Here is a 26,476-nt window from a genome sequence, read left to right as displayed (position 1 = left end):
GGTGGCGTTTCTCAGTTGACATTGGCGCCGACGATCCTTAGTTCATTTTATATTTATTCTTTTATTTTGTAATAAGTCTTCCGCTATGTAATAAATACTCTGATGTTTTGTGACATTTATCTCTATACACTCTGTTATTATATATGTTGTCTTCTTGGCGCATGTATGAGATGCACCCGGCTTTGTTCCTTAAATCCGGGTGTGACACATTTCTTCTCGGCAAGTGCCAGGGCACTCTTTTAATTGACATATCCGTTGATGCAAACAACAAGCTAGTTCCCCTAGCATTTGCTCTGGTTGAGAAAGAGAACAAAGACAGTTGGGGTTGGTTCCTGCGACTGGTCCGGATACATGTGGTTGGCCCAGGACGGGAAGTTGGTGTAATATCAGATCGGCACCAGGGAATACTCAACGCGGTCCGTGAGCAGATCGATGGGTACCCTCCTTTGCATCACAGGTGGTGTACTCGACACCTTGCTGAGAATCTTCTGCGTAAGGATGATGTCAAGGATAACTTTGAGCTTTTCCAGGAGACATGTCGCCAGCTGGAAGACAAGTTCTTTAGAGAAAATTTAGAAAAGCTCAAAGTCACAACAAATGCCGAAGGCAGAGATTGGTTGAATGGATTGATGCCGGATTTGGAGAAGTGGACGAGAGCTCACAACTTAGGTGGATGGAGATATGAGTTCCAGTGTAGTAACATGACCGAGTCATTCAACAAATTATTGTTGGGCATACGTGGTATGCCGGTCACTGCTATAGTAACATTTACCTTTTACAAGCTTGTGGCATGGTTTAATGATAGACACACCCATGCAGTTGGATTGCAGAATGAGGGAGAGAGATGGGCTCCAAAACCTAAGACCTTTCTAGAGAAGGCAAAGGAAAGGGCAAACACACACACTGTTGATTGTTTTGACTTACAGTCAGGGACATATGAGGTATTCCTTCAAGCTGGTACTACTTCCGACGGCGAGTCACAAGAGTCGAGGAAGCATGTGGTTGTCCTTAATGACTTGTCATGTACTTGTGGCGCACCCAGGCAGTACCATTTTCCATGTTCTCATCTAATCGCAGCTGCTCGAGCTCGCAACTTTGACTTAGAGAGGAGGATACCTCAAGAGTTTACTATTGATAAACTAGTGTTGACTTGGATTCCAAGATTTATTCCTTATCGTGACGCCGGTGAGTGGCCTCCGTACGATGGCCCAAAGTATGTCGCCGATCCAAGCAGTCGTTGGACCAATCGTGGATCCAGGAAGAGGACGAGGCACAAGATGGTTATGGATCAGGTTGGTGGTAGGAGTAGAAGGGGAAGGAGAACACCATTTCTTACCGACCCTGAGCAGTATGAGTGTGGCAAGTGCGGTAGACTTGGTCATAATTCACGCACTTGTCGTTGGCAGATTAGCGAGGTTTGTATTGTTTAGTTTAATGATACTACCTTAATTTTATTTAATAAGATTATATTACTTACTAACATTAATTTCATTTTGTAGGATGGCACAATTCCACCTCCTCGACCCGTTCTACGACGAGAGCCACCGGGGGCGCCTTCTGTCGGAAGGCCAGGTATTGAATTGTAATTTTTTTTGTAGAATTGTTGTTGTACAAATGGTGTTTCTAATATAATATTTTTCCGTGTAGGACCTAACAACGCTTCGTTCTAGTACACACAATGGGTTCCTAGACATGGTGTTCGATGACAGGTACACTAATTACCTCAGACAAGCAGGTCTAGATGTAATATCGTACCAGTTACGACGCGGGTTGCCTACTATTGACTCGGCGGCCATTACTGCACTTGTGGACAGGTATTGTTAGGATTTTGTAAAATTATTCTTCAATCATTGAGCTCGTTTACACTATTTTTTTTAATTATGTAGGTGGCGGCCAGAGACACATAGTTTTCATCTTCCTTTTGGTGAGATGACAGTCACATTATATTAGAGGATACACAGAAGATACTTGGACTCGATGTTGGTGGCAGAGCAGTGACAGGCCAATGTGACTCTGACGGTTGGAGGGCTAGAGTTGAGGCTTTTCTTGGTAGAGAGCTTCCTGCTGAGGGCGTTGAAAGGACTGCTGGAGTAGGCATCACATGGCTCCGTCAGTCTTTTGGTGTGTGCCCTGCTGATGCTGATGAGGGTACATTCCAGTTCTATTGTCGAGCTTGGATCCTGCACATGTTTGGTTGTGTTCTCTTCCCAGACGCCACAGGAGACTGCGCGTCATGGATGTACATCCCATGTCTAACCGACTGGGATACAGCTGGACACTACAGTTGGGGCTCCGCTGTGCTTTCTTTTTTGTACCGGCAGCTTTGTGAGGCTTGCCATCGTACATCCTCCTCTTCGTCTATAGGCGGTTGTGTCTACCTCCTGCAGATATGGATGTGGTATGTCTTCAGAATTTTATTTAATAAGGCTATATTACTTACTAACATTAATTTAATTTTATAGGTTTCGCATACCAGTTGGTCGACCACGTGTTTTCCAGCCAAGACCCTGGCCATGGATGATTTATGGACATGTATAAATTGTATGTGTGATGCAAATTATGTTGTACAGGGTAACACATTGCGACGGTCGGTAGAGGACATTGATCGCCAACTTTTGATTGTGGGCGACAACAGCATGCACAGCTTCTTGCAGGTAAGCCCACATGCATCGTTTATAGCCTTTAGCTTGTTATGAATATGTTGTAAACTAATATGTCTTTGGTATGCAGCGTTTATCTAGGCGCCTACGTGGAGCTGCTGCTCGCTGTGGCTGCAGGACTAATGTTGCACATGACGTTCATGTACCATCGTGTACCGACACAGCAACGCCCTCCACAGGTCTTGGTGCTGGATTCGACTACGATCACGACGAGATAGGACCTTCACAGCTTTAGGGGGCTCCTTTGACACAGCCATTACAACCACAAGATCGTAGGCGACACCGCTCTCCACAACGTTACACTCCAGGCACCGACGCTTTAGGCAAGGGTAAGACTAGGAGACGTTGAATTGGTTTGGACTCTATGGACTTTTTATGTAACGTATGAATTATATGGACTTGTAATGGATTTATTTGGCCTCTACGGGCTGGTATGACATTTTAATGGACTTGTATGAATTCTATGGACTTGTAATGCACTTGTTTAGACTTTTATGAGCTTGTTTGGAATTTTTTACAATTGTATGCACTTGTATGTTATGCTTGTCTATGTGTATATGTTGGATTGTCAAAAAACAGAGAAAACTCTGCCGAAATTTTGTAAAATCTGTGATTATGTCATGTAGCCTTTACAGAACTATTACATAGCCTTTTCAGAAGCATCAACTTTCGGACTAGCATCTAAACTTTTCAGATCCATTTCGTAGCCTTTTCAGGACTAGATATAGCCTTTTCAGGACTGCATATATAGCCTTTTCAGAATCAACAATATCCTACATTATCGTAGGACATGTAGCCTTTGAAGATCCAGAACATAGCCTTTTCAAAGTTTTTGTACATATCTGTTATCATAATCCATTACACTACCTTTCCTTTCGCCTATATATACACGATCCTTTGTACATTTGCTTCATTGTGCAATACAATGGCTTTAGGGTCTTCTAGGGGCAAGGGTGCAGGAAATGAGAGACGAAAGGATGGAGGGAAGTTAACTCCAATGTGTTTCGATGGCCCTCTTGGTCCAGATTTTTTTGAAGAGGCGGTTTTTAAATTTCCAGTTCAAAGTAAAAAAAGATTTCAACAAAGAGGTTAGACTTAGGTCCTACGATAATAGGAGAGAAGATTGGCCGAAGTGCATGCATGGTGAGGATTGCTTCGTGCAGATGTTCGTTGAGGGTGGAATTGATGGAGGCCGTCGTTTCTTCAGATGTCCTTATGCATATATAAAAATTAATTTCTAATCCTTTGTTCTAGATACTTTTGTTGTTCAGTGAAACTAACTATAAACATTTATGCAGCATTCATTGGTCAAGGAGAATTGTGGGTTCACTCGTTGGGTAGATCCTCGTCCGATTTTTCCTCATGCGGAATACATATCCTACCTACAGAATAGGATATTTGATCTAGAGAGGGAAGTAAGCAACATAAATGACGAGGATGAAAGAGACAACAACAATGGTGGTGTTTCACAGGAGCAAGTATGCCCAGATCCATATTGTTGCTGCCCTTGTCATAAAAAGAATGTTGGTCCTCCGACGTCTCCATCGCTCCCACAGCAGACAACAAAAATGGGAGGATACTATGGAGAAGGGTCCACACAATTTGGAATGTGGGAGCACTACTAGAAAACTCTTCTGTAACAATTGCTTTTAGCGTGTTGATTATCTTTATCAATTGCTTGAAGTCGCCTTCAACAATTGCTTTAAATGTAGTTTTCATCAATTGCGTATTTATGTCGTTTTCATCAATTTGAAGGTAATTCATTACCAAATATCATTGTTCGACAATACATAATATCGAATAATAAGTTCATTATTACATAACTTCAAATGAAACACCTAGACTACTGAGTGCAACGGGGCCATTTGCCCTTGCGAAATGCATCAGGGTTGTCCTTCATTGCTTCCTTTGCACGACGTGCACGCTCAAGCTTCTTCTCCTTCTCTTCCCTGCATTCAGCAACACGCCTCATTTCTGCTTGTCTTCACGTTGTTGCTCGACAGCAAGCTCCTCTCGTCTTTTCTCAATCCTCTCTTTGTCCTCTGCATCCCACTTTTTAAGATTATCCAACCACTTCTTGTCTTTCTCTGATATTTCTGTGTCAATCCACTGCTCAAAATCACATAGTGGTGGAGGAGTGTACAAAACAGGCAATTATTAGTATGCAAAAAAACATTCACCATTAAATTGTTAACATATTATAAGACTATTCTCACCATTAAATTCATCCGACGTTGAACAATAGTTGGCTCAAATGCAAAGTTAGCACACATCCAATACCTCTGTCGATAAGTCTCATGATCCTCAGACTTATCAACCTTACAAGGATCACCACAAAACACATAGGCACTGGAACACCACTTGGCAAAGGCAGCGGGTCGAAGGCAGTTCCGGTCAAAGGACCCTTCCTAAATTTCCATAAGCTCTATAACAATCACAAATATAATAGACTCACAAAATAAGAGGCGGATCCAAAACTTACCTTTGTTTAGCAGATTTACCACGCCTAGACATCCTATAAATTAGGCTGATATCTCTAGTTTCGAAGAATTGGAATGAGCACACCAACCAGTTAGACGTAGGGTCCTATTTATAGGCACCTACCTCGGCGCCATAGATCTTGGCGTCGAGGTAGCCGGCGTTGACCGGGTGCCTACCTCGGCGCCAAGATCTATGGAGCCGAGGTAGGTGACACGTAGAATCCAACTCATACTTGCATCTGACGTATGCACGCCAAAACTGTTGGCGCCAGCACACCCTAGCTAGGCGCCAATGATGATGGCGCCGATCATAGGGTCCATTTTTTGAAATGAAACTGCCAGGGGCATAATTGTGCAAAAAAACACGAAAAGGGCCAATTTGCAAAAAAGTTGGCAATAGTGAAGGGCTGAAGGCTAGTTTGGAAACCCATTTTGTAAGGGATTTCTATTTTTCCAATTGAAATTAATTTATTTTCTCTTGAAAAAATACAAATCCCTTGAAAAATGAATTTCACAAACTAGCCAGCCATAGGGAAGAGAAAGAAAGAGGAGTGGTCCTCCTAGTGGTAAGCTTTTGAAAAAGTTATTCCGAGCTGTAGATTGTGTTTTTTTGAGATATGGACCATGAAAAAGTCAAAACCCGTTTGGTGACTAATTTGAAGAAACTTTTAAGTGGACTCTATATGTTATCTATGTTTCTCACTACTCAAATATCTCTATCGTCGTGCGAAACCCGCGGACGGTCGTCCAGACCGTCGGCACATGTGAAGCTAAGAGATATGTTGTTGCTGCAAACATCTTTCTTGAATGCAGCTCCGACCACCTATTAGAGCATGGCTAGGTTCCAACCATGCCACCTTAGGGAGGGTGTGCGGTGAGCGAGCTCACTCTGCAGATTCACTACAACAAATGAAACATCAAATTCTGACATGATCACGTGGATCGACTTGTGCTAGTCGCACTAATCGGATCCTTTTGAAGTTGGTTAAAATAGGTAAAACGTGTGTGAAAACAACCAAAAAGAAAATAAACCTGCATAGATCGACGCATGCCACGTGTACGACCAAAGGCGCAGATTGTCGTTAGGACTACCCATATCATATACCGAAACCAGGGCAAAATGAACAGTGATCCATTCATAAAAACATCCTAAATCCGATCTACCGTATGTATCATGCCAGCAACCATAATAACATTTATGATCATGAGCCCAGGATCGCACACGTGAACACGGACCAGGACCTCCAAAGAAGTCCATCTAGAGCAAATAACGCGACTAAGACATGTAAGGCACAGGGTGACAAATGCGTATCATACTCTAGATTTGTTGTGTGCACATGTTGGAGCCGCATGGTGTGGAATGTAGAAACTGATTGAGTCATACACATTTGGTTGTGTAAGATCAATCTAATAACACGAAGTTTAAACGGGAAAAGTAAAATGACGCTATATAGGATAACTAGTAGATCTTGCCAACAACAACGTTTAGTACAAGATCTATTGGGAATAAGTTGATACACCATACTACCCTGGTGCAACCTAGTAGAGACCACATCAGAGCAGCATGACGCTTACCTTGGTAAACCCTTAGAAAAAGTGGCGACGCGTCGAAGAGATGAGAAGCACATGCTACATGGTAAACGTCTGCCCTCCTCTTATCGATAATGGGAAATATACATTTTATAGTCCGTAGATTTGATAAGCACTCCCTTACAAATTCTTATTCGACTAATGTTTATCTATAGATACCAAGTCTATTAGACCGGATTAGCTTTCGATGCTAAGCTCATCGACCAACTACTATTGCACCAATCTGATGAAGATTTGGCGGCAACATTCTCATTCTGATAAGAGAACCTCGCTCATAAACCCCCTTTTATTCTTCCAATAAACAGTGTCAGTCGTTAGCTCCTTCCTCCTCGTACCACCATCGGCGCAGGCCGCGCTGCACTGACCGCTTAGCCAACGAGGCTGGGGCAAGCATCTTAGGGATAGTTTGGGTACTCCATTATTGACCTTAATCCACATGTATTGAATGAATTGGGGTGTAACTTAAAACTAATTTACACCCTAATCCACCTCAACACATGTGAATTGGGGTAAATACTAGAGTATCCAAACAAAACCTTAGGGGTCTATGAGGGTGGATGGGAAAAGTCACACGTAAGAGAAAAGGGAAAAAAAGAAAAATAAACTCATTTTTTTTCATAACTAGTTACCTATGAATAATTTTCATGAATAGCTAAAAGAGTGTGGTTTCATGAATATCTAACTGGATAATTTTCATGAATATCTAACTGGATAATTTTTCATGAATAGCTAACTGAATAATGTTTTATAACCAGCTCCATTAATAAGAGCGTGGTTTCCTAAAAAAAATTTGCCATGGAATTTCATTCAGGCGAGAACATGGCGACGTCCGCGACGCGTGTAGGTAGTTTGGCCAGCTAGTAGGGATCGGATGAGAGGACATGGCTCACATCGATTATTCGTTGTCATTAACGTAACGTGGCTGCCATTAAGCGAGCTGAGCAGTGCCCATGCTACTGCTATATCCATCGTAGAGGATTAGAGCATCGCGGTTGTCCTTGAATCAATGCACTCGATCGATCGGTCTCCTGGCTAACTGGATGTGATGGACAGATGGAGGCTCCATCCATCATCACCTCCCCATCGTCATCAGCGGCGGCAGCCTTTAGGGGCCTCACATGACGCGGCGGTGGATGGTTGGTCGATGGAGCGTGAGAGAGAGAGAGAGAGATGAAGGAAGGAAGGGATCGGCCGCCGCACGAGGTGAGAGAGAGGACACTCAAACGTGAGACAGCAATAAAGAAAGCAAGAGCTCGGCTCTGAGTGGCCCCGCACACCATGAGCGACACCGATCAATCAATCATGTGATGCGTTGCATAGATGCAGAGCAGAGGCAGCCGGGATCGAATGGAGGAGCCTCAGCCGGCCTGCCGGTCCTTTTCCCTTCCAACCACCGCGCGATCTGCCGCAAATCCTCTCCATGCTTTCCCAGCGGAAAAGGAGAGAGACACTAGACACATTATCCTGCTGCTATACTATACCGCCACCGCAACAGCCCACCCGCCGCCGCCGCCGGTGCAAGTTCGTATTTGGAACTTGCATGCCCGCGTCGTCGTCGTCGTCGTCGCCCAACATCCTGAGCTGCTCCGCCCTGGAGGAGGATCCGTGGTCGCCTACAGCAACGATGATGACCGCCGGCGACGACGACGACGACTTGTTGGTGCAGCTGGTGCCGAGGGACGTCTCGGACGGGCTCCTCGGCAAGTTCGCGGACACCAGCGCCTTCGACTTCGACTACGGCCGCAGCGGGCTCTGGTCGCCCCTGCTGCTGCGCCCCGAGGCCATGCTGCTTGCGCAGTCCCCGGCCGCCGGCCGGCGCCCACGACGGCGGCGGCGCCGGAAGCGGAGGAAGGTGCGTACCGCTCGCTCTCTCGCTCTCTCTCTCTCTCCCGGCGTGCCATGCGCTGCTTTTGTTCACCGTGGGCCGTGCCACTCCTGGTCCTGGCCTTGTGCTTGCAGGTGCTCTGCTGCTGCTGGCGATGGTGGTGACGCGACCGCGACGTGCAGTGCAGTGTTCCCTACGGACGAAACATCTGCTCTGCTCTGCTCTGCTCTTAATAATAATGCTGCTGAATCTTGGATTTCTTCATTCTTCAGTACATGCAAAAGAGTCATTCTCTGTATGGACCATGAGAAGCTGAGTATTTATGTATGCGTGCAGTGCAGCGACGTATATAAGGACCAGATTGCAAGACGACATGATTGTTTTTTGGTATTGCTTTTTGGAGCCATCCCCAACATGGATGAATCCTGTAATTACCTTGTTTTGTTGGAAAGTACGTACTACTTTTTGATCCACGTGGTATTAACCCTTGTTTTTTTTTATCAAACGCACATAATAAGTAACACGCGCTAAGCCTCAGCTCCTATCATTTTTGGGGTTCAAGAAAGAGATACACGAACCCCTCATCCATCCGAGAGCCCAGCTGACGAAGCAGAGAGCAGAAGTAGAAGGTTCAGCAGATCGCTTTGGAGTGCCTTGAGAAATACTCCCTCAGTTTTTCTTTACTCGATGTTTTTAGTTAAAAAATGAACTATTCGGCGTCAACTACTTAAAAATGGAGGTAGTATGGATCAGTATTCATTTCTGACGATATATAGATGGGCAAAAGAAAAACTGAGGAATTCGTTAGAGTTGATCTAATAAGCTTTGTATTTTCCCCCAATATTTATTCGTTTCAAATTATAAACCGTTTTATTTCTTGTATAAACAGATTTATTATGTTCTAGATATACACATAATGTTTATATAATAAATTTACCGAAAGAGTCAAAGTAACATATAACTTATAATGAATGGAGTAACGTGTAAAAAAATTCAACAAATAAATAAAGGTTTCCTCACCTACCGCCCTAGATCACACGTTAGCCTTGGCCACAAAGCAGCAAAACCAAAGGTTTCCTCGTGCGCGGTTAGAGGTATCAATCCGGAATTATTTGTCGGGTTTGGACACCTTATACCCATTTTTTTAAAGCTATGCCCATCCCTATCTACATAAATATACCCATCGTCATGGCAGACCTATACATATTCCCCGTTTATTTCTCGGTTGCAGTTAATACAATATAGATTTTCACCATTAGATCCTCTGTTCGGTCTAACTATGTGATGCCCACGACCTGCCTCCCCTTTCCTACTGTATTCTCTCTCCTCTCTTTATTCTCTCAACAATGACCGGCACAAGCAAGGAGGCATCCTTTTACATACTGTCACACCCGGATTTCAGGGGCACTAAGACCCGGGCACGAACATAATCACCAGGTATGCTAGGACCAAGTCTCACACATATGATGAATCATGGCACAGGATCGAATGTCACAACTTTACTATATAATAGGAGTTCTATACAAAATAAATAATTACATATAAGGAGACAACGGTCCAGCAACCCAAAGTTGACTGGGAGACGACGACCTAGATCTCTCACGAACACATCACAGCATCCTTCAAGCGTCTCATCCTGTGGTACCTGTTCTTGACCTGTGGGGGGGTGTGAGACAGCAAGAGTGAGCTCACATACGTTCATCGCTCAACAAGTTGTGGGGAATAATGTGCATGAACTCGCCAAAGATGGGAGCTCACGTGAAGTGTAAGGCTTACCAAAGATGATGGTTAGAGCTGAGCATTGCTTTTAAAGTTGGTCAAAATTTTATTAGCAGTTACTAAGTATGAGTAAATACCAACCCAATTAAATAATAGAACAGAAGTAACAACATCACCTGCGATGCAATGCATATGACAAATTGAATTTAATTCCATAAGTTAATCATGTGAGAGTCCGAGCTGCTCATGACCGTGAGCACGGCTAGTATACCAGTTTTACACTCTGCAGAGGTTGCGCATCTTTACCCACAAGTCATGTTACCCATCTGCCAAGGGATCGCGACTTCCCATACACCTCTACCGAGGAGGCGAGGCAGGGTAACACTACGAGGCCTTTACAAAGTTCCACTAGCTTCAGAAAACCCGCTACAGTTTATAGGAAGCTCCAATGCAGGAATCCCTTGCAGGACCGCCATCGCAGCAAAATCCTCCCGAGGGCCTCCCTACACTGACCACTCCCCTACTGCCCTTGCCCCTTTCGGGTAAGGTAGTCTTCCACTAGCTTTCCTAATTAATCGGCCAAGGGTGTCGCAGAACCTCCCAAGTTATCGGGCCCACATGCAATTGTCCTTGTCTCAAAGACCTCAGACAGCTATGCGTGTGCACCAAACAACTTAACAGGATCTGTCCGAGTGCCCCGAGGACCCCGGATAAACGACTTACCGCCAAGATCGCAGGATTAAGTAAATACAACTCACATACAAACACTTGCAGCGGAAATAAATTCTTTATTACAAAATGATTACAAGTTACAACATTTACAAGTTATAACCATATTACAATATATCATCGGAGTGATTATAAGAGAATTTGATTCAAAAATATTACAATTTGAATGTATAAAACATTTATAAGTTTTAAAATACATGCTAGCTTAAGTGACAGTCCTCAATAAAGAAGCTAAAGATGGGATATACTTATATAAGAAGGCCGAGCCCACCGGCACTTAGCACCATCCACAACAGAACAAACTTATAACCTGAAAAACAACAGGGAATAAAACCCTGAGTACGCAATTACTCAGCAAGACTTACCCGACTAAAGAAAAGACTCTCAAGGGTATGCTGGTTTATTGGGAATCAAGGTAAAGCTTATCAAATTTCAAAGACTCATTTTGCAGAAGAGCTTACTAGTAGTGGATCCTTATGCCAAAATTTTACTTCACAAATTAAGTACTTTTCCTGAATCTAGATTTGCCTAATCTAGAGCATTCACTTGTCCTATACTAGCTTTATTTTAGCATCTTTAGTTTCACTTGTTATCTGCGCTGAAGGTCGAAGATCCAGTCTTCATATCCGAGAAGTTCGGCGATCCGAATCGATTAATACCCATCTGGGGATCTCCAACCACACGGCATATGTAGCACTTAACCCTTGCATATGTCAACTCGCCCACGATTTTCTCAAGACCAGAACAGGTCCCCGCCAACCGAGAGCTCAGTACCCCACCATCCAGCCTCTTGCCAGGTGGATACACGATACTCTCGCCATCTCTCCACTCCCATTGCGGGCCGGCCTTTCTGGTATTGGTCCGACCGAGGCTAAGCTTACCCATGACGAGGCATGTGGCCAGTTAAAGGGTCCTAGATCAGCAGGCCAACAATCGGAACGGTCCTTAAGCGACACAGACGGGCGACCTTTCCTGCTCAACGTCTGGTCTCATTTTATTTAAACCATTTCCCAATCTTTGGTACCTGACAGAGGTACTTTTTCTGGATGTTGAATCCATCATGGCCATATGGATTCACCATCCCAATTTCTTTTTCACAACAATTTCCCATATCCCGTGTAACACGTCATCTTTTTAAAAAGAACAACTTTTAATTATCTAAGCAGGGCTAAGCATCTTTAGTTCTCTTTTATAAACAGGAATCAAGGAATAGTAATCAAATTCCAAGGAATGGTAATGCATCAGTTGTTTCATCACTCAACTCCTATCACCTAATGCAACATATAAGTGATAAAAGTTTTATAACAACAAGGAGGTGGCAAATGCACCGGGGCTTGCCTGGGATAACACTACGTTAGTGTTGTTAGAGACGTCCGGTGGGTGAGCTTCAATATCCTGGCACTCGATCAGATCACCCATCCTTAGGTTCATCCATCAGCATTACTCTGAGATTAATCCAACTCTCGTCCTCTACAGCACGTGAGCAATTAACGTACCTAAATGATATGCATAATGCACAGGAGTAAGGACATGAATAGCACAAGATAGATGACCTGTACCAAAGAGGAGAAACACTTAAAGCAAGGTAACGAACTTTTAATTACTATTCTTAGACTACCATACATAGCATGCCAATCAAACAAGCATTATTCATTCCTAGAATTAACGGATAACTCATTATTGACTAGCATGGTGCTCTATGGAACTGCATTTATCTTAACTGAAAGATCCACAACAGTCATGTGCACTGTTCATCTGCAGACCTCAGGTTCTAAAAGAAGTGGACTTAGCGATAGTGCTCGTTTCATAATGTGTTTGATAGCATCAACATAATTCTAAATTATTTAACTAGTTAATAAACATCTAATGTAGTGAGAATTAAAGTAAAATATCATGATATTGACGGAGCATATCGACTAACTATTCGAGACACTAAACACATCCCTCACAACACTAACTCCAATTCACCACATATACTTTGCATTTTAATCTAAACTTGACCATATGCCGCATGCTTGTTCACCAAAACACTCTTCGTTTACCCGAAAAATAATATTCCGTACACATAAGATTACTTCAGTTACCTTAGGCATACTGACCCACTAAAACATGCTTCACATAAACGACATCTTAAACTTAAGTTTTTATCATACGACGTGACTACATTACAAGTAAGACATAGTTACCACAATACATAACAAGGCATTTTAATAATACTTGATATGCAACTACAGATAAAAGCGAGCACAAAAGCATAGATAAGCTACTACTAAACCATAACAAGCATCATGATCGTTGGATTACCCATTGCTTGAACTAAATTATTTACACCCACAAAAGTGTTTCCCCCTTCTGAATTCATTCAAGTCTAAAGCAAGTATTAAGAAAGAAAATGAACAACCATATGCAACTACAAGACTTCACCAATCAAGAACCAAGAACTAATTAATCCTATCTAAGCAAGCAAGAATGATTCTAAGCAATCAATTTAACACGTGCAGATTTTTTTTAGACAGCATCACTGTAGTCAATTGTTTTGCTCATAATTCACAAAATATCCGTCCAAAAATAGTAAACTAGGACTTTCTGGAAAGCTTATAAAGTCCTCTATAACTTTTGTATTACCATCACAAAGTGATTCAATGCTTAGCAAGGCCAAACAGTATTAAAACAACAGCGCTGTCCAGATAGGGGCAGATTTCGACTACTCACTTCAAAAATCCATAACCAGAGATTTATACATCCAAACATGTGATCCTAGACTTTTTAGAAAGATAATAAAATTGTCTACAACTCATTTATAATCATCTCAAGCTAATTCAATACATATCGAAGTCAGTTAATACAAACAGACTTCTCTGTCCAGATTTGGACAGATTCAGACTCTATAGTTCAAACAGCTGTAACTTGGTCTCTAGACCATCAAAAAGGGTGCTCCAAAATTTGTTGGAAAGCTTAAGAAAAGTACTACAATTCTTCTATAATTACTAAAGACTGATTCTCAGTATAATTTATTCAAACAGGGCAATTTTCGAAATCAGTACAGCGTTTGGACAGATTCTGAAACTGGACTTGGAAAATTCATAACTCCTAAACTATTAGACCTATGTCTGTCAAATTTTAACACCAGCGAGATAATGAAGTTATCTCCAACTTTTATGTATGACATTTCTACAGAAAATATAGTTTAGTTCATTAAACAATCAGCACGGCAAAAACAGTACATGCAGTCTAAAATATCAACTATCTTGTTTTAATTCATACTTAGCTCCTACACATTATTTGACTCGTTCTCTAAATTATCTTATTAGATTAACTTGCTTGACGCCTAAATAAACATCATATAGCATAGAACTCTACAGTACAACTTGAACACCTAAGAACTTAAAGCACTCGCATATATACCTCCTCGAATTATTCTCCGACTTCAACCGAAATCGAAGCATCGACACTACTTGCTTCCAAATAAATTTTTGGACAGCGACGACACTTGTATAGGACCTCTAGCCGATCAACACAACATTTAACCACTCAATGGCATACATATTTATCGACGCACTCTTCACACCATAAACTACATTTTCACTTAATCCTTACTACCGAACGACGCATCTCCTTTATTTTTCTCATCACCCCACACATACAAATACATCATCAACTAAATCAAATGAGTAAAATACACATCAAACAACCTGGCCGATCGGATTTGAGTTGTGTATGTGCTGTCCATGGACTTGGGATTTTCGTCGAACACTCGATGCCCGAAGCACGACATCGACAACGAGCTGCAAGCAACGACATATACTAGTTTTAAAATTTTATCAAACACAAGGGACTTGAGAGCAGCAAGGGCAGCGAGGTTTCACCGGAGTTTGTGACGTCGCGCAGGGGCTGTGCAGATCGAGTTGGAGCTCGCTGCAGTATTTCATCGAACACGTCGAGGGCGCGACACGAAGGAGTGTCGTGGCTGCTGCTGCTCCATGGACTAGGGCGAGAGCAAGCACCAGGGAGGCGCACGATGTATAGGAAGCAGCATCCCGGCGCCCTGAGGAGACCCAGCGAGGCGAGGTTGCAGGGGCGAGCCCCATGTCGACGCCATGGAGAACGAGAAGAGTGGCTCGTGAGAGAGAGATGGGACAGGGAGCCGAGATGTTGAGGAGATGGGGCGCTGACCTGCTGTAGGCAGGAGAGGTCGCCGTCCATGGCTGGAAAGAGAGATGGAGACTGGGCCAAATCCAGGGAGGAGAGGGGCTAGGAGTAGCGGCGAGCGTGGGGAGCTCGACACTGGTACAGCAGGCGACGCTTGAGGAAGACTTGTGCTCGGCCATGAGAACGAGCAAAGGCAAGGGAATTCCTGGTGATAGTGTTGTACGAAGGGGATAAGGCTGAGAGCCTGGGCTGCGGTGGTATGAAGATACTAGAAGAAAGGGACGTGTGGAAGATAAGAAAAAATGGATTTTTCCACTTCTCTCTTTTTTGGAAAAGATAAATACATTTCCCGGTTCTAAAAAAAATCAGGGTTTGACGGATGTATAAATGGGTCAGACTAAAACAAGATCGACGGCAATATTTGAACAAGATTTGATCTAGGGAATACTCCGGAGTCAGATAAACTTTTACCAGTTATTTATATCCAAAGATTTAGAACTGATGAGAAACATACGGACCGAATCAAACGAGATCGACTTTGGTAGTTTAGACTATCTTTAATCCAGTCAAATTTTTATGAGTCTCATCTGCCATCGGTCATTTGACTAAAGAATAATTCGATTACTGAGCTGGCGCGTTGTTTTTCTCGGACAACATGTGGGCTCCAAATTTTACATTAAATCCGACATTTTCTGATTTTCATATTCATTTGCACGCGTAATTTGAACAACACAAATTTCACCAGCAAATGAGATTAGGTAACCCCAAAGTTCATGAAACCTTTTTAATTGTTTAAATTATGGAGATGAATACTACACCGAACTTGAGCTTTTGTGAAATGGTTGAATTCCAAATTCGTATTCGCTTAATCCATGAATTTTAAACAGACACAAGACTCGACATTTCACAAAATAAATATGTGAGATCGAGGTGGCATCGAAATTGTGATCCTTTTGGAATCGACGTCACGCAACTTTCACGTGGGCGAGAGGTTGTGCGCTGTCCAGACACCGCTTACCACCAGCCACGCGCCACGATGCCAGGCCACAGAGAGACACGTGCAACGCAAGCGTGAAAGAATTTCAAATGAAGTTTAAGAAACCAGATCTAATTTCTAGAATTAAAGTTTGGGCAAGACGTCGATGGCTTAATCCAAACGATACTGGATTCGATGTTCCGAAAATTACCAAAGTCTGAATTTTGCAAAATAAATTAGGACAATTTAAACAGATGGAGACAGACACGATATCAAAATCGTGATAAACGAGGATGATTAAAATTTAGTGACCTTTACATTCACAGCTATCACGTGTTATCGTCCGCACTCGTGGTCGAGTAGACGATAAACACCTGGGGTGTTACAACCTTCCCCCTTAAAAGAATCTCGTCCCGAGATTCAGAACGAAAGACTTCTAAGAGTAGAGAAGCGTATAACCCTGTCCATAATAGTGATAGCATAAGCTAATTCCAAGCAAAGACAAGCATCTCAAAATGTTGCTTCTCTAGTGGGTATAGCACATACCACTTTAGTTTAACTAGAGATGTCAACAAACAAGCTATAACTGACAAAAGAACACATAAGGTTCCATGTGTGCAGTTGCCACTGAGATCAAGAGAAAGGAGTCCCCACATGAAAAGGGTGATTTTACCACACGACTAGATACAGATAGGTTTTGATTTTTTTACGAAGACTTCAGAATTGGTAAGAACTTTACTCAAGGAATACATTAGAGTTATATATTATTTTGATCCAATAGTGATGGCATATGTTGTTTGATTGTTTCAGCAAAGAACATAAAAATCGTTTCAAGGGAAAAGTCCACGAAAGATAATATATTAATGTAGTTCCATAATGGATCATGACTAGATACCTCGATACCAGCATGCGCCAAGCAGCATAACCTTGCGTGTACATTCACAAGGGGCTCTCAGTTTCGCTGCGGCACCATAAGTCCTTATTCATGACACCATCACCGAACTGGCACCAATAATGAATCTCACATAGCGTAAAAAGATTGTGCCTAGATAACACATTGATATAGCTTCCTAATGGATTACAACTACTAACCGTGATACCAGCGCGTACCGAGCAACACAACCATGTGTGTATACCCACAGGAGGCCCTCGGTTTCGTCGTGGCACCGTCAGTTTTAGTCATAACGCCATTACCAAGCTCAACCAATGAAAAACCTTATGCGGCACACATAGACCAAGCAAGGATGACAAGATACAAAAGAGACTCCACCTTTAAGAAGGATTACAAACAGAGAGCCAAATAGATCATGGCCGATGAAATGAACAAGAGATGGCCATAACCTAAACTTATTAATGAATGAGTACGATGGGAGACTCTTACTTCAGCCCCAAGCATATTTCTATGCCCATCGCAGAGATTACAAAGTCAAGGATTAGTGTCTGATTAGGTTCAGAGGAAAAATGATCAGAAGATTAAATTGGTATGCCTTCAAGAGATATGAGGAACCCAAAGACATCCAGTTCAAGAAAATGATTGGACATGGCTTTCCCGGGTTAGGTTGATAAAATAACGACATGGTCCCCAAGAAGATACAGAGTGGAATAGAAACATCAGCTTGCACCAAGCGAGCAAAGGCATGATTTTGGATGGAAAAATGACTACAAAAGAGTCACGTATTAAACGACGAGAACATGTACTTGAGATCCTTATTTTAAGTCTGCGTGCATTTTACATCCAATAAAAAGCTTATCTAAGCGGTCATGGAGTAGTAACGAGAAACTCGAATTCATCCCTTCTTGGAGATTTGGATAAATTTTTGGAGGATTGATGACGATTTGGGTTATGGTTCACTAAATGAGGACATGACCTAGCTTTGGGTTTATGCAAACAAACTACCTACATTCTACCCGCACACAAGCACGAAAACAAACCCAAGTTGCACTAGCGGTCAATTGACGAAGAACCACATGCCTCATAAATACATGTCTAAAGGACACAACAAACAAAACTAGAAATTTGCTTATAGGACAATCATGCTTCAAACATTTTCCAATTATTTATTATCGGAATAAAGATGAGAAAAGCATATTCGTTTACAACCACCAATTATTAGAATAAAGGTGAGGGAAGCATTTTTGTGCGCAAACAACAAACACAATGCAACAATTAGGATACATGCTCGTCCTATTCGTCCTCACAAATTTCGCCAACATAAGGTGGCAATAGCGTTCTATATCGGTGGCATATCTACGTTCTCTCTCGATATGTTGCTAGTCGTCAGCTACACATACGAGTTCGAAGTTAGTGTACCTGCAGAAAATTACATCACAGCCCAGTTCCCAATGATGCAATTCACACATGACAGTTTATCTTAGTTTATACTCCATATATTTCTATATGGAGGCCAGCTCCTCATTAAGCGCCGAGCCACGCATAGGCGCCGCTGCCACACTTTAACCATAGGGCAGCTCATTATGGTACATTACACTTTTCAATATTCCCAGAAAAGTAAATACTCCACATCGCAGCCTTCATATATACATATGTAAAACATGTATATAATCAAGCGCTTTTATTAAACTCTCCCCTAGACCGACGTTTGTCCAGTCACGCTCTCACATCTCACCTTACCTTGAGCGTCGATCCATTCAAAATTGAATGGCCTCAAAAATAACATTACACATGTATGCATTACCCTTCCCAGATTGTGGGTTAGTATTTTGATCTAAGCCACCTGATAGTCCTTAATTTAGGGCTTATATTAACAGAGGATGTCGCTAGCATTATAGTTTTTCAAATCTGTTTTTCAAAACCAAACAATGTGTTTAGTTGAAAATAATTTTTTTTTTTCGAAACCAAAACTTTGTTTTAAAAATATGTATGTGATCATATTATACTTAATTCAGCTCCGATACCAGCTGTCGCAGAACCTCCCAAGTTATCGGGCCCACATGCAATTGTCCTTGTCTCAAAGACCTCAGACAGCTATGCGTGTGCACCAAACAACTTAACAGGATCTGTCCGAGTGCCACGAGGACCCCGGATAAACGACTTACCGCCAAGATCGCAGGATTAAGTAAATACAACTCACATACAAACACTTGCAGCGGAAATAAATTCTTTATTACAAAATGATTACAAGTTACAACATTTACAAGTTATAACCATATTACAATATATCATCGGAGTGATTATAAGAGAATTTGATTCAAAAACATTACAATTTGAATGTATAAAACATTTATAAGTTTTAAAATACATGCTAGCTTAAGTGACAGTCCTCAATAAAGAAGCTAAAGATGGGATATACTTATATAAGAAGGCCGAGCCCACCGGCACTTAGCACCATCCACAACAGAACAAACTTATAACCTGAAAAACAACAGGGAATAAAACCCTGAGTACGCAATTACTCAGCAAGACTTACCCGACTAAAGAAAAGACTCTCAAGGGTATGCTGGTTTATTGGGAATCAAGGTAAAGCTTATCAAATTTCAAAGACTCATTTTGCAGAAGAGCTTACTAGTAGTGGATCCTTATGCCAAAATTTTACTTCACAAATTAAGTACTTTTCCTGAATCTAGATTTGCCTAATCTAGAGCATTCACTTGTCCTATACTAGCTTTATTTTAGCATCTTTAGTTTCACTTGTTATCTACGCTGAAGGTCGAAGATCCAGTCTTCATATCCGAGAAGTTCGGCGATCCGAATCGATTAATACCCAGCTGGGGATCTCCAACCACACGACATATGTAGCACTTAACCCTTGCATATGTCAACTCGCCCACGATTTTCTCAAGACCAGAACGGGTCCCCGCCAACCGAGAGCTCAGTACCCCACCATCCAGCCTCTTGCCAGGTGGATACACGATACTCTCGCCATCTCTCCACTCCCATTGCGGGCCGGCCTTTCTGGTATTGGTCCGACCGAGGCTAAGCTTACCCATGACGAGGCATGTGGCCAGTTAAAGGGTCCTAGATCAGCAGGCCAACAATCGGAACGGTCCTTAAGCGACACAGATGGGCGACCTTTCCTGCTCAACGTCTGGTCTCATTTTATTTAAACCATTTCCCAATCTTTGGTACCTGACAGAGGTACTTTTTCTGGATGTTGAATCCATCATGGCCATATGGATTCACCATCCCAATTTCTTTTTCACGACAATTTCCCATATCCCGTGTAACACGTCATCTTTTTAAAAAGAACAACTTTTAATTATCTAAGCAGGGCTAAGCATCTTTAGTTCTCTTTTATAAACAGGAATCAAGGAATAGTAATCAAATTCCAAGGAATGGTAATGCATCAGTTGTTTCATCACTCAACTCCTATCACCTAATGCAACATATAAGTGATAAAAGTTTTATAACAACAAGGAGGTGGCAAATGCACCGGGGCTTGCCTGGGATAACACTACGTTAGTGTTGTTAGAGACGTCCGGTGGGTGAGCTTCAATATCCTGGCACTCGATCAGATCACCCATCCTTAGGTTCATCCATCAGCATTACTCTGAGATTAATCCAACTCTCGTCCTCTACAGCACGTGAGCAATTAACGTACCTAAATGATATGCATAATGCACAGGAGTAAGGACATGAATAGCACAAGATAGATGACCTGTACCAAAGAGGAGAAACACTTAAAGCAAGGTAACGAACTTTTAATTACTATTCTTAGACTACCATACATAGCACGCCAATCAAACAAGCATTATTCATTCCTAGAATTAACGGATAACTCATTATTGACTAGCATGGTGCTCTATGGAACTGCATTTATCTTAACTGAAAGATCCACAACAGTCATGTGCACTGTTCATCTGCAGACCTCAGGTTCTAAAAGAAGTGGACTTAGCGATAGTGCTCGTTTCATAATGTGTTTGATAGCATCAACATAATTCTAAATTATTTAACTAGTTAATAAACATCTAATGTAGTGAGAATTAAAGTAAAATATCATGATATTGACGGAGCATATCGACTAACTATTCGAGACACTAAACACATCCCTCACAACACTAACTCCAATTCACCACATATACTTTGCATTTTAATCTAAACTTGACCATATGCCGCATGCTTGTTCACCAAAACACTCTTCGTTTACCCGAAAAATAATATTCCGTACACATAAGATTACTTCAGTTACCTTAGGCATACTGGCCCACTAAAACATGCTTCACATAAACGACATCTTAAACTTAAGTTTTTATCATACGACGTGACTACATTACAAGTAAGACATAGTTACCACAATACATAACAAGGCATTTTAATAATACTTGATATGCAACTACAGATAAAAGCGAGCACAAAAGCATAGATAAGCTACTACTAAACCATAACAAGCATCATGATCGTTGGATTACCCATTGCTTGAACTAAATTATTTACACCCACAAAAGTGTTTCCCCCTTCTGAATTCATTCAAGTCTAAAGCAAGTATTAAGAAAGAAAATGAACAACCATATGCAACTACAAGACTTCACCAATCAAGAACCAAGAACTAATTAATCCTATCTAAGCAAGCAAGAATGATTCTAAGCAATCAATTTAACACGTGCAGATTTTTTTTAGACAGCAGCACTGTAGTCAATTGTTTTGCTCATAATTCACAAAATATCCGTCCAAAAATAGTAAACTAGGACTTTCTGGAAAGCTTATAAAGTCCTCTATAACTTTTGTATTACCATCACAAAGTGATTCAATGCTTAGCAAGGCCAAACAGTATTAAAACAACAGCGCTGTCCAGATAGGGGCAGATTTCGACTACTCACTTCAAAAATCCATAACCAGAGATTTATACATCCAAACATGTGATCCTAGACTTTTTAGAAAGATAATAAAATTGTCTACAACTCATTTATAATCATCTCAAGCTAATTCAATACATATCGAAGTCAGTTAATACAAACAGACTTCTCTGTCCAGATTTGGACAGATTCAGACTCTATAGTTCAAACAGCTGCAACTTGGTCTCTAGACCATCAAAAAGGGTGTTCCAAAATTTGTTGGAAAGCTTAAGAAAAGTACTACAATTCTTCTATAATTACTAAAGACTGATTCTCAGTATAATTTATTCAAACAGGGCAATTTTCGAAATCAGTACAGCATTTGGACAGATTCTGAAACTGGACTTGGAAAATTCATAACTCCTAAACTATTAGACCTATGTCTGTCAAATTTTAACACCAGCGAGATAATGAAGTTATCTCCAACTTTTATGTATGACATTTCTACAGAAAATATAGTTTAGTTCATTAAACAACCAGCACGGCAAAAACAGTACATGCAGTCTAAAATATCAACTATCTTGTTTTAATTCATACTTAGCTCCTACACATTATTTGACTCGTTCTCTAAATTATCTTATTAGATTAACTTGCTTGACGCCTAAATAAACATCATATAGCATAGAACTCTACAGTACAACTTGAACACCTAAGAACTTAAAGTACTCGCATATATACCTCCTCGAATTATTCTCCGACTTCAACCGAAATCGAAGCATCGACACTACTTGCTTCCAAATAAATTTTTGGACAGCGACGACACTTGTATAGGACCTCTAGCCGATCAACACAACATTTAACCACTCAATGGCATACATATTTATCGACGCACTCTTCACACCATAAACTACATTTTCACTTAATCCTTACTACCGAACGACGCATCTCCTTTATTTTTCTCATCACCCCACACATACAAATACATCATCAACTAAATCAAATGAGTAAAATACACATCAAACAACCTGGCCGATCGGATTTGAGTTGTGTATGTGCTGTCCATGGACTTGGGATTTTCGTCGAACACTCGATGCCCGAAGCACGACATCGACAACGAGCTGCAAGCAACGACATATACTAGTTTTAAAATTTTATCAAACACAAGGGACTTGAGAGCAGCAAGGGCAGCGAGGTTTCACCGGAGTTTGTGACGTCGCGCAGGGGCTGTGCAGATCGAGTTGGAGCTCGCTGCAGTATTTCATCGAACACGTCGAGGGCGCGACACGAAGGAGTGTCGTGGCTGCTGCTGCTCCATGGACTAGGGCGAGAGCAAGCACCAGGGAGGCGCACGATGTATAGGAAGCAGCATCCCGGCGCCCTGAGGAGACCCAGCGAGGCGAGGTTGCAGGGGCGAGCCCCATGTCGACGCCATGGAGAACGAGAAGAGTGGCTCGTGAGAGAGAGATGGGACAGGGAGCCGAGATGTTGAGGAGATGGGGCGCTGACCTGCTGTAGGCAGGAGAGGTCGCCGTCCATGGCTGGAAAGAGAGATGGAGACTGGGCCAAATCCAGGGAGGAGAGGGGCTAGGAGTAGCGGCGAGCGTGGGGAGCTCGACACTGGTACAGCAGGCGACGCTTGAGGAAGACTTGTGCTCGGCCATGAGAACGAGCAAAGGCAAGGGAATTCCTGGTGATAGTGTTGTACGAAGGGGATAAGGCTGAGAGCCTGGGCTGCGGTGGTATGAAGATACTAGAAGAAAGGGACGTGTGGAAGATAAGAAAAAATGGATTTTTCCACTTCTCTCTTTTTTGGAAAAGATAAATACATTTCCCGGTTCTAAAAAAAATCAGGGTTTGACGGATGTATAAATGGGTCAGACTAAAACAAGATCGACGGCAATATTTGAACAAGATTTGATCTAGGGAATACTCCGGAGTCAGATAAACTTTTACCAGTTATTTATATCCAAAGATTTAGAACTGATGAGAAACATACGGACCGAATCAAACGAGATCGACTTTGGTAGTTTAGACTATCTTTAATCCAGTCAAATTTTTATGAGTCTCATCTGCCATCGGTCATTTGACTAAAGAATAATTCGATTACTGAGCTGGCGCGTTGTTTTTCTCGGACAACATGTGGGCTCCAAATTTTACATTAAATCCGACATTTTCTGATTTTCATATTCATTTGCACGCGTAATTTGAACAACACAAATTTCACCAGCAAATGAGATTAGGTAACCCCAAAGTTCATGAAACCTTTTTAATTGTTTAAATTATGGAGATGAATACTACACCGAACTTGAGCTTTTGTGAAATGGTTGAATTCCAAATTCGTATTCGCTTAATCCATGAATTTTAAACAGACACAAGACTCGACATTTCACAAAATAAATATGTGAGATCGAGGTGGCATCGAAATTGTGATCCTTTTGGAATCGACGTCACGCAACTTTCACGTGGGCGAGAGGTTGTGCGCTGTCCAGACACCGCTTACCACCAGCCACGCGCCACGATGCCAGGCCACAGAGAGACACGTGCAACGCAAGTGTGAAAGAATTTCAAATGAAGTTTAAGAAACCAGATCTAATTTCTAGAATTAAAGTTTGGGCAAGACGTCGATGGCTTAATCCAAACGATACTGGATTCGATGTTCCGAAAATTACCAAAGTCTGAATTTTGCAAAATAAATTAGGACAATTTAAACAGATGGAGACAGACACGATATCAAAATCGTGATAAACGAGGATGATTAAAATTTAGTGACCTTTACATTCACAGCTATCACGTGTTATCGTCCGCACTCGTGGTCGAGTAGACGATAAACACCTGGGGTGTTACAAAGGGCGTCCCATTAAACCCTTGTGGTAGCACTGTTTTCCCGGGTGGTTCTCCATGTTCCAATTAACATAATGATCTTATCATGAACAGTAAATAGCAACTGATAACAAAAGTATGAATAATATGTATCTCAATGCCCAAATCCACATATAGCACTAGCAAGTACTACCCAGAAAGTTTAGTGGTAAACAAGGCATAAAGATAGACAAACTAGGGTAACCTATTAGGTCCCATCAAATTAACCTATGCAGATCATTATGATTAATTAGAACATGAGTGGGTAAAAGAAGTGATCAAGGGCACAACTTGCCTGGGACTTGAGATTCCAGGCACCAGGATGATCTTCAGGTGACACGTGTCCTCACTGCTAAACGTAGCAATACAGACAAACATGGTATATACAAAATTAACATCACACCAAACATAAGAATAAACTACGTAATAATAATCTACGCGTTGCTACGAGATCGTAGGAACAAGAATCACTAAATTCGGAGCTACGGTTATTAAGTTATGAATTTCCTAAGGTTTTATGTATTTGATACGAGATTAATTAAGAGATAAATTTTAATACCATTTTCATGTCAAAACAAAGATACAGGGTAATAAACAACATTATTATAGGATTATAGGAATTAGAATGGATTAATTTGGACTTCATATGAATTTCTTATGAATTAAACAAATTCTAGCCTTTATTTTTGCATTAAAAATCATTTTCTAAAACCTTTTATCTGATTTCTTAACTTCCTGGACTGGGCGCACTAATTACATAAAACACAGGGGCTATTCTAGAAGATTCTCCAGACTCAGATTCTACCCGCGGTGGACGGCGGGTTCTAATTCGCCTAAACAGAGGGGTTCAAATGTAAAGGGAACCCACGAAGGGGTATCGGGATCACAGGGCCGTCCGATCAACTCCGGACGCACCAGATTAAATCGCGAGGGGTCTGAATCGGTACGCGCCATGAGCAGTCCGATCGTGATCCGACGGTCCCGGGCGAAACATTACCTAGATCTAATCCTAGCCCTTCAACTGGTTAATCAACGGTCAGGATTCAATCGGTCGAATAGCTCTCTCAGGCGATCTGATCACAGCCACAAGAAAGGGATCCAACGGTCGGTGCCTTTCTTCCACACGACGCAACCAGGCGGCGGCGGTGCACTCCCTTACGGCGGTGCCATTGCCGCCCAAGGCCATCCTTCAGACCGGCGCCCAAACACCACCGTCGACTAATCCTACTCGAAGCTGAGGTCATCGCGAATATGCAGGAGGGGTTCTTACCGACAGGGACGATAGATATGGGGCTTCCCACGACGTTGGGCGGATCCGCGGTAAAGATTCATCAACGGCGAGAAATTCACAGTGCCCCATGGCTTGGAACAGGGTGAGCGGATGGAAGAGGGGCGGGTGCGGATCCGTTCTTATGCACCGAGGTCAGGAAGTCCGCGCGGGGATCACGCCATGGTTCACGGAGCCGTTGGCCGAGCCCCCGCGATTTCCGCGCCCATCTGTTCACGATTGAGTCCGCAGACTTCGCCAGCCGAGCGCGCCGCGAGGATTTCGGGCGGGAGCACATCCATACTGTCGGGGACCATAATTAGGGGTACCCTCAAGACGCCTAACTCTCAGCTGGTAACCCCCATCAGCATAAAGCTGCAAAGGCCTGATGGGTACGATTAAGTCAGGGATCGGTCCACACGAGTGACTCGATCACGCTTCACCCGAGCCTAGCCTCGGCCAAGGGCAGCCGACCTCGAGAGACTTCCGTCT

The 26,476-nt window shown here is 42.3% G+C and overlaps 3 protein-coding genes across 8 annotated transcripts; 1 reads left to right on the top strand and 2 right to left on the bottom strand.

The window, feature by feature from the left end:
• The first annotated feature begins 8,015 nt into the window (after positions 1–8,015).
• On the top strand, positions 8,016–9,028 carry LOC100277760 (uncharacterized). The gene is made up of 2 exons (NM_001151247.2): positions 8,016–8,582; positions 8,690–9,028. The coding sequence occupies exons 1-2, from the start codon at positions 8,051–8,053 to the stop codon at positions 8,869–8,871; spliced, it is 714 nt and encodes a 237-aa protein (NP_001144719.2). The 5' UTR covers positions 8,016–8,050; the 3' UTR covers positions 8,872–9,028.
• Positions 9,029–11,050: 2,022 nt separating this feature from the next.
• Positions 11,051–18,546, bottom strand: LOC103629833 (uncharacterized). Of its 4 annotated transcripts, XR_004849998.1 has the most exons (4): positions 14,870–18,546; positions 14,696–14,788; positions 12,342–12,499; positions 11,051–11,313 (listed from the first exon to the last, which is right to left on the bottom strand). XR_004849998.1 is itself a non-coding variant. In XM_035959824.1 (3 exons), the coding sequence occupies exons 1-3, from the start codon at positions 15,329–15,331 to the stop codon at positions 11,281–11,283; spliced, it is 588 nt and encodes a 195-aa protein (XP_035815717.1). In that variant the 5' UTR covers positions 15,332–18,546; the 3' UTR covers positions 11,051–11,280. The 4 variants fall into 4 exon arrangements, 3 of the variants coding, with proteins under 3 accessions (XP_035815717.1, NP_001351744.1, XP_008649154.1); XM_035959824.1 differs by lacking the exon at positions 12,342–12,499; NM_001364815.1 differs by lacking the exon at positions 11,051–11,313 and having other exon boundaries at positions 12,343–12,499; positions 14,870–15,347.
• Positions 18,547–19,230: 684 nt separating this feature from the next.
• On the bottom strand, positions 19,231–24,398 carry LOC103629834 (uncharacterized). 3 transcript variants are annotated; one of them, XM_008650933.4, is made up of 4 exons: positions 23,058–24,398; positions 22,884–22,976; positions 20,530–20,744; positions 19,231–19,501 (listed from the first exon to the last, which is right to left on the bottom strand). In XM_008650933.4, the coding sequence occupies exons 1-3, from the start codon at positions 23,517–23,519 to the stop codon at positions 20,688–20,690; spliced, it is 612 nt and encodes a 203-aa protein (XP_008649155.2). In that variant the 5' UTR covers positions 23,520–24,398; the 3' UTR covers positions 19,231–19,501; positions 20,530–20,687. The 3 variants fall into 3 exon arrangements, 2 of the variants coding, with proteins under 2 accessions (XP_008649155.2, XP_020395014.1); XM_020539425.3 differs by having other exon boundaries at positions 20,530–20,687; positions 23,058–24,393; XR_004850260.1 differs by lacking the exon at positions 19,231–19,501 and having other exon boundaries at positions 20,531–20,687; positions 23,058–23,236; positions 23,365–24,385.
• Between the last annotated feature and the right edge of the window lie 2,078 nt (positions 24,399–26,476).

The sequence above is a fragment of the Zea mays genome, chromosome 6 (genome assembly GCF_902167145.1).
Source record: "Zea mays cultivar B73 chromosome 6, Zm-B73-REFERENCE-NAM-5.0, whole genome shotgun sequence".
Taxonomy (NCBI): domain Eukaryota; kingdom Viridiplantae; phylum Streptophyta; class Magnoliopsida; order Poales; family Poaceae; genus Zea; species Zea mays.
The sequence above is the reverse complement of the archived record's forward strand: the minus strand, read 5'-3'. Positions and strand labels throughout refer to the sequence as shown.